Below are 8,455 nucleotides of genomic sequence, written 5' to 3' on the forward strand. Positions count from 1 at the left end.
CGGGCCGGGGCCGGGGCCGGGGCCGGGCCTGGGCCGAGACATCCCCAGGTGTCTAGAGCCCTCCTTGACCGCGGCCGGCGGGACGGCGAGGGCGGGAGCGGAGGGGAGGTGAAATTGTCCGCGAAGGTCGATCGGCGGGACCGGGGACCGGGCCGGGAGCAGAACGCGGGGCTCGTCTGCCCCGGCCGGCAAGAAGCGCGGAGGGACGGGAGGTTCTTGCTGCCCGCCACCCGGGAGGCTGCTGTGTTCGAGGAGAAAAGCTGTACAGAGCCGTCGGTGTGGGGATCGCGGGGATCTGCTTGTACGCGTGGAAAAGATTGCTTATTTTTATTTTATTTTTCTTTACTAGCATGGCGCATCGCAGCGCAGCCGCTGGTGCACGCAAGGACAGGATACCACGAGCCGCGTTAAAGGCCGCGACTGAAGTACGTGCCCCGAAACGCAAGAGAGGCCCCACGCAAGAGAGAGGCCCCACGGCAGTGCAGACCCAGGCTTTTGTTTTCCTTCGATAAAGACAGCTGAACGTCATTTGCTGCTGAGTGACTTCTAATGATTAAATAACCTATCTACCCCCTCTCGCCCCCCAGGACRTTTCGTGATAACATAAGAAAGGTTTTGTACATTGTTCAGCTTACACGGCCATCTGGCACTTCTGCATTTCACTAGCCTTGAACATTGAAAAAACAATAGATAAAGAAAAAAATGTCCTATCTTATCCGCAACCTGGAGAAGTTTAACTCTGGCAGAGTACATAGGATTAACCAAGTCACTTTAGCTCTTTTATAGTTTCCGTCTTCATTAATGGTCATATTCCTCCAAGCTTTCTGTTGTTGTACCCTCCCAGACAGGCTGTTCCTTATCTGCTTTGTATTTGTTTTAGCTGTGAAACACTTAACTCCAGCGATCGCATCCAGCCTCTGTACTAGAAATACTGCTTCTGAGCAATGGAGACACGAGAGATGCATGATGAGAAAAGGTATGTACTGCTTTAACCCCAAATAAAAACTAAAATGTACTAAAAGTCTTGTCTAAGCTAGGGAAAAGGATGCTCATTTGAATGAAAACTCCAAGGTCCTGGCCTAACTCAACTACAAGCCCACTTGACACTGATGAAATACGGCCTAATCCCACTGTACTAAGCAGCTTCTTCATCTGCCTTTGTTGAAGGGGAGAAAAATATAACTCTCCTAAAGCACCCACTCCAAACAATTCTTAGAAAAAAAAAACCCAGAAAGTTGGTCTCAACTCAAAAATGGCTTATGGGTGCTTATAAATGTGATGCTGTAGCAACTAACTGTTTGGTATCAGGCTGTCAGAGGTGGTACCTGGGCTTGGGTATGTATTTAAAGCCTGGAGAGTGTTAGACACCTCACACAGGCAATTGAAGAATCCCACATGGTGATCAGAGACCTGGTCGCAGGAAAAATCAGAAGAGGGATGTATTAGGCTTGCTCTGCAGAGCCAGAGTTGAGGTTTTTCTGTCAGCTTGGGATCCCAGGGCTGTACACATGAGTCTAGGAGTCTAAAAGTGCTCTTTGAAAGCACGGAGCCAGGATACTGTTTTCTTTTTAACACAGTGAACTGCAGAAATTACATTTGATTCAGTTTCTTGCGTGCACTAATCTGGATGTTAGAGCAAATACCCATGGAAGTGAAGGTTTTCTCCATGCTCTCTTTATCCTGGTGAGAGTCCAAACCTGTATCTCCTACCTGTGTGGACCCAGCATACAGGTGAGGCCGAGAGATTCAGGTAGGGGTAAGCGGTTGTCCCACACCTGTGTGCTGCCATGTACCTGTACCTGAAATTTCACCAAAAATATAATCAGAAATGCTAATTGTTTTAGAGCACAGTGCAGACAGTTCCCCCTACACACTCTGTATTGCTCTCCAATAGGGTGCATTTATGCAGGGACAGGGAGAATTGCCCTTAAAATGAACAGTATTCCACGTGAAAGTGTTAAAATAAGAGTAGGAAGAGCAAGTGAGCAGATTTCCACATTATGTATCTTCTTGGTACAAAATGTATCTGGTAATGACAGTTATATTGTCAAGAAACAGATACATTCAAATGGGTTCTCAAAGCTGCAGCGGCTAAGATAAAGGCGTAATATCATATTATCATCAGAAGTGTATGAAAATGACACATTTAATCTTTCAGGCATGTATAATATCTATAAGGGATAATGCCTTTATATATTCATGTTGCCTGTTTATGTTAAAAGGTAGTATGTGTATTCCTCTTAACAAGAAAATCAGTAGCAATCATAAATTGGGCTGAAAAAAATATCACCACTGTGTTTTATTAAAGTGATTGAAATACTTTAAAAATAGGGCGTTATTCAAATACATCAAGACCCTTGTGGTGACCTAGATAGTGTTATTGGAAGGTGTCATYGCAGGATGTTAAGTAAAACCATTCTGGCTTTAACCTAGCTAGCTCAGATAACACTACTGGTGAAGATGCGTGGCAGAGTCTTGGCTTGCCAAGACCATGAGCAGGTACTCAGGTTACCAGTTGGCACTGAAGTCTGTCCTGCTTTGTTATCACCGATGTTGTTATTTGAGCTAGTTAGATTAAACCCCAGGCATTACTGCAGTTACGCTTCCTAAATTCGGTATCAACAGCCACACAAATGGAAATTAGCCCAGCAAATGTTTTAGGCTACGCACTTGTAGGAGCAAATAAATACTGTCTCAATATACAGGAATTCTTCGGATTCAGGCACAGAATAAGTAAGAAAGAAGGATTTGGAGTTGGAAAGAATATACTGCCCAAACTTGTTTTTTTCTGAAGGTAGTGGTTCAGCATGGCCCAAATCATTGGACTATATCCTGATATCCTAAGGCAGAACTGCTGAATGCCCTCAGTTCCACTGATTTGTGGAAAAAGAGAGAGGAACAAACAGCAGCAAACACTCACAACCTCATTGCATTGGACGAAGTGGGCAGTCTCTACAAACTACTGCAACTGTGAATCTGGACTAATGGCAGTCAACAGGTCCAAACTAATCTTTTATTATCATGTAATAAGTTAATGATCAGAGCATGATCTTCATTCACTACAATTATGTTCTTACAAAAACGCACAGACATTTTAGAAATTAATAGCACATTCATCTCTAAAGCTTGTTGCACTTTCCCCTGCTTTGAACCCTGGCATTACGAAGCACAGTGCAATTCCTTTTCACGCTGCTTGCTAGGCAGGCTTGCCCTCTTCTCCTCCTTCCTTTGCGATTATGCTTAGTGCTCAGCAGTTTCCTGTTTGGCAATAGTCTTTTTKKTTTKKTTTTTTTTTCTTTTTTTTTCTTTTTGACACGGTGTCTACATTTGTGCAGTGCCACCAAGTGGCTGGCCTTTGCAGTAGCATTTTCGCATTTAAATTTTTGCAGATTTTATAAACAAAAAAGAAAACAACCTTCCTGTGCACAAGTCACCTCTGCAAAGCGGAGAGGCGGTGTGGTGCTGGTGCAGCAGGAAATCGGGGGTGCGACAAGGTGCAAGATTAAAAGTGGGGGATACGTAATTTGCTGTAAACGCCACGCGAAGCTTTTTGGCCCCGCCACGCCACCGTAGAGCGGGGACCGCCCCCTCCCCGGAAAGGCCAGGATGTACCGTGAGCAGACTCGCTCTGCCCCCACGCGCCCAATGAGGGGCAAGCGGGAGGCGGGGGCGGGCTGCTCAGAGCAGCCAATGAGAATCGAGCACGGCGATGACGGCGATCAATAAGCAGCCCCTTCCGGCGTTGCCAATCAACGGTCGGCCTGGAACGGCCCAATGAGAGTCCGCGGGCAGGCTGGGGCTGGCCAATGAGCGTCGTCAGGTGAGATTTGAAAGCGAGSCGTGGCGGGCGGCGCTGAGGGGCGGGCGGCGGCCGCTGAGGAGAGCGGGAGCGGCGGGGGGGCTGGCGCAGGTATGGTGGGGATCCCCGGGGGGCTGGGGGGGTCGGCAGCAACGATTGCCTGAAACCGCCTCCAAATAAGGCAAAGTGGCGAGGAAGAAGGGGCCGAACCCCGTGAAGGCCCTTTGGAACGGGGGGAAAGGGAAGYGGGGTGCGGGGGTCCTCGCTTCTCCCGGGGGATCCTTCTGGCGAGCACCGGGCCCTTTCKGTCGCGAGCAGCCGCTGCACGTCGTCCCCAAGCTTGCCCCGTTCTTCCTTTAAAAACACTTTTTTGCTCCAGTTTAATTTTCGGCACTCCTTTCTRGGGGCAAGGTGCTCTTTAGAAACCGTAACCTGAAAAGAAAGAGACAGGTCTTTTAGTCCYGAAGACCAGAAAATGTTTTGTGAAAGAGCTTTTAGTCCTCAGCATGTCATTTCCTCGGACGCCAGAGGGGCCAGGTGTAATCTCTTGTGTAATATTACTTTTGTTGCTGTTTGGGATTTTTTTTTTTTTTGTTGTGTTTGGTATGTGAGTTGATGATGCATATTATAATAAAGTGGGAAACTCTACCTCCGTTTATTATATTTGCCTTTCTCTTCAAGCTTCAGTTGAATTCTTCTGGAAAATTACTCACTGTGAAAGGCAGATCGCTTTCTCTTGAGCATTGTAAGGGGCGGAAGGATTTAGGTAAGCTCTCACTATAATAGCTAAGAAAATACTGTGGAGCATATTCAAAAGTTGTTTGTTTTTTTTTTAATGTAAATATGTTAAAATACATACCAAAGTTTAAGGTGAATACATCTTTCTGTAAGYTTTTCTGATAGAAAACTGGGTGTATTCAGTGAATGTATGTTGTTACCTTCCTCCAAGGCAATGATTTGGAAGATTATGTGAGCACTCTGAAAGGACCTTTGCTATGCTTAGAACATGTTTAAGGAATCCCAGGCAGGGAATTAACCCTGCAAGTCCTCTAAAGTTGAGTGATGGGATTTGATGCAGGTTGCTGCTTTTAGGAATGATTTTCTTCCAGTGGGCACAAAAATCCAGCTGCTTCGGGGGTGTACATAGTACAGTTTTCTTAATGACCTTCTAACTGTTTTTATAACGAATTTCCATGAGAACACTAAGGGAACTACTACTAAGATCAATCCAAAGATTATAGTTGGAATTTCTCAGGAATTAACCTTCCTTTATCACCTGCCTGCAAAGCAGAGCAAGTATGACCTATGAACTAGTCCAGTTAGTCTGATCATTTGCAGCCATTATTAAGTAACTGTCATTAATGCGCTGATGAAAGTTGGAATATATTGATGGAATATAAGATGCCTGACACTTACAAATCAGGTGGCACTGACATGCACCTCTTCCTCCAGAATTATGTGGAAGACATTCAGTCTCTGACTTGAGTGCTTTAAGCTGAGTTTTGCTTTTATTCCTTTTTGATAACTTAAATTTCCATTGACCATTTTCCCTCCTGCAGCTTTGAATATATTGAAAAAAGACACAAAATATGCCCTTTTATATTTCTTAAYCATATATTATCATATAGTTTTTATTCCAAGCACTTCCACATGGTTGTCCATGTACTGTTGGTGCTACGCAGGTACTTGATTCGTGAATACTGCCCTGAAGTTGGCTGCAAGGAGCTGCCACTGCCAACAGCAGTAGTGTCTAAAAAGCCTTTGTCTCCTTGTGGGGTAGCTCAGATTCTGTCCTTYCTTGCTGTTTCTACAGATACTTGAAGCTTAAGAATATATTGTTGTTTATTTCTGTACACTTCATGTTTATTCTGGTACTCTTTCTCCCTCTCCCCCAGCATTTAGAGTATTCAGCTAGATCTCAGGTCTTTTTCTTAACTTGAGATGGTGTTTTTTTCGGACTAGTAGCAGATACTGGGTTTTTTTGACTTTAATAAATCCTGTGCATCCATATTCAAGGCTGATCTCCACATAGGTCTTTTCACTTATTCCTGCAGTTTCATCAAAACTTGCTGTCTTGAAATTAAGAATCTCAATAACTGACCTGTAGTTGGCTGTTCAGTTTAGCTGTATCACTGTTACTTACTCCAGAGCTGTTTCCTATAAGTAATGGAAGATGAGATTTCAAGAAGACTCTGGTTGAAGTGACTGACAAAATAAGATCAACTACAAGAACAGAGTACTGATCCTGTCCTCTCTCCAGGGAAAAAAACATGAACATTTCCCCCACCCCTGAGGCAGGCTTCAGWGAGAGGCCCCAGAATGCAGGTTTATACATACCTGTTAGCACTGTAGCATGTACAGGCCAATTAATGCTCACGTTTTTTATTCTGCAGGTTAAAAAAACAGGGAGAATTCTTATGTGAAATGAGCATATTGTAGTTGCATTTTGGAAGCTCAGTTAAGAAACTGCCAAGTACTCTGCATGACAAAAATGTCCTGCTATCAGAGATGATGTAAGCTGAATACTCAGTGGCCATGCTGCTTCCAAGTGTTGTCCTACAACCTTGTCGTTTACTTGCTTGTCTCCTTAACATGAAAAAAGTGTGGAAAACAGGCTAGCCAGCCAATCCCAGGCAGTGACAAAGCCTGCCCTACTAATTTTGTGCAGACGTGTTCACTGTTTAACCAACCAATCTCTTAGATGTATAAAGTAAGGAAAAATAATGYCAAATCATTGCTGAAATTGTGTTTTGTCTTCTCTCTGGTAAACATACAGAAATGAAGAACTGAAGGCTTTCTCTATTAATAAATGAAAACTATTGAAAATGGCAAAAMCAGAACATGATAGCTTTTTTCCTAATTACTATGTTTGTTTGTTTGTTTTGTGCAGGATGAACAAGATGGAGGCTAATTCCCAGTTTGCCAGTCGATACAAAAAGGACTTAAGTACGGAAACCCTCAGAGCAAAAGTTGCACGCAGGAAATCAATGCTTCAAAAGGAGAACAGACACAAGTTGTTTGAAAAGGGCAGACAGTTTGGATTGGCAGATGTCAATATTCAGCTATCAAAAGACAGGGGAATTTCTCAACTAAATGAGACAAACGAAATGTGCTCTCAAGAGAACAGCAATGTAAAGCAGAGTGAGTAAAGGGTTGTTTTCAAGCTTTTTTTTTTTATTGTTACAAATTTAATTAAAACAGAGTTGTAATATAATCACAGGAACTTAACTGTGGTTAGCATATTAATTTGAAGAGGTGTTTCAAGATTTAAAAAACAATAACTACCAATTCTGCTAACTGTGGCAGGAACCAAGAATATAGTCTGATACAGCTTTATCCTCCTTCACTGGCCCAGTTATGTGGATGAGACTTTGCTATGATTTGCCTGGAGTAGTCAAAGGAATGCATTTTATTATTAATAATCAACAGAAAGTGTCTTAGGCTTTGTTCAAGAAGTGAATAATCTGGATCTGTGATCTCTTCTAATGTACTACTGATACCTGTCATGTGTTTAAAGGATGCTTATAAATGATCAGTGCATGTTATTTTTTTTAAAGGTTAACAGTTCTTGATACCTTCTGTTCCTCCCAGAAAACAGGATCTGYGCAAAATGAATCTTGCCTCTCCAGCTCATCTGGGTACATATGGCCTAAGGAATTACCTTAATCTTGTAACAGGCTATTAACAAATTTCTCCAAGAATATTTTCACCTTTAGTATTTTGAAAGAAGAAAATCACTGGAGGAAAGAATGAAATCACTATGTAATCATGTCAAATATAAAATTAATAGGATTTACAACTTGGTTGTCTTCAATAAATTTTTAACTTAGAGTAGGTTTTTCAGATGGATGTGTAATTCAAGTTGATGTCATTTCAAGGATTTATTCTTTCTCATAACTTCTGCTTCATTTGTTCTCAACTTGAGGCAGATTTTACTCTTTGGGGTCTAAAGCAGACCTAAACTTCAGCTTTCAAAGGTATAAGTGTTTTAATAGAGAAACTTGTACAAATAATTAAGTATGCTTAAAATAGTAATAACGTGACCTTGCAGATACAGTCTTTATACTGTAAAACAGATCTGAACTTACAGTAGCCCTGAGATCCACATTTAGGGACRTGTATTTACAAGTTGAATTTTATTTTTGGATGCCGCCCTTCTAGTGAGAAGGGTTAAAACAATGCTGAGCATTTAAGGTTTTGGCAAGCGAATAGAACACATGCATTTTTATTCAGAACTTTAATTGAAATTTGGAAGTGCAGAATCTAGATACTGAATCTTACACTTTTTCATTTAGTATGTTACTTCTGTATCTTGGAAAAGTTCTTTGCAGTTTTCTGACTTGTTCATTATTGTTTGTTGAAAAAATCTTCAAGATTGTGTAAAATGTCTATCTTTACCCTTGCTGCAGAACAGCTCAAAAGTGCAGCCATGAAGAGGAATATTGAACGCAAGGAAATGCTCCAACGTTATAAAGAGGAAAAGGAACTTAGAAAACTTAAAGAACAAAGAGAGAAAGCAAAAAAAGGCGTATTTAAAGTTGGATTATATAGACCTACTGCACCTGGTTTTCTTTCACTTGTACCCCAAGATCCTGTGACAGTCAAACCAAAAGAGAAGGTAGTAAGTGTAATATCTAAAACAAGTATATGAAATAT

At 42.2% G+C, this 8,455-nt stretch overlaps 1 protein-coding gene and 1 long non-coding RNA gene across 5 annotated transcripts in view; both read left to right on the top strand.

Moving 5' to 3' along the window:
- The first annotated feature begins 13 nt into the window (after positions 1–13).
- On the top strand, positions 14–2,031 carry LOC146590189 (uncharacterized). 2 transcript variants are annotated; one of them, XR_014897065.1, is made up of 3 exons: positions 14–108; positions 350–976; positions 1,578–2,031. It is a non-coding gene; the product is annotated as an uncharacterized LOC146590189 (long non-coding RNA). The 2 variants fall into 2 exon arrangements; XR_014897064.1 differs by lacking the exon at positions 1,578–2,031 and having other exon boundaries at positions 350–1,021.
- Positions 2,032–3,834: 1,803 nt separating this feature from the next.
- DLGAP5 (DLG associated protein 5) overlaps positions 3,835–8,455 on the top strand; it is a 24,347-nt gene continuing 19,726 nt past the window's right edge. For 2 of the 3 annotated variants that reach the window (XM_085315107.1, XM_085315109.1), the window contains exons 1-4: positions 3,835–3,910; positions 4,481–4,565; positions 6,690–6,940; positions 8,209–8,417. In XM_085315107.1, coding sequence (XP_085171233.1) covers positions 6,691–6,940; positions 8,209–8,417 — 459 coding nt within the window. In that variant the 5' untranslated portion in view covers positions 3,835–3,910; positions 4,481–4,565; position 6,690. The remainder of the gene's footprint in view (positions 3,911–4,480; positions 4,566–6,689; positions 6,941–8,208; positions 8,418–8,455) is intronic. The other variant, XM_085315108.1, reaches the window with a different exon arrangement.

This window comes from Rhea americana, unplaced genomic scaffold, assembly GCF_003343005.1.
Source record: "Rhea americana isolate MKP2758 unplaced genomic scaffold, rheAme1 scaffold_42, whole genome shotgun sequence".
Lineage (NCBI taxonomy): Eukaryota > Metazoa > Chordata > Aves > Rheiformes > Rheidae > Rhea > Rhea americana.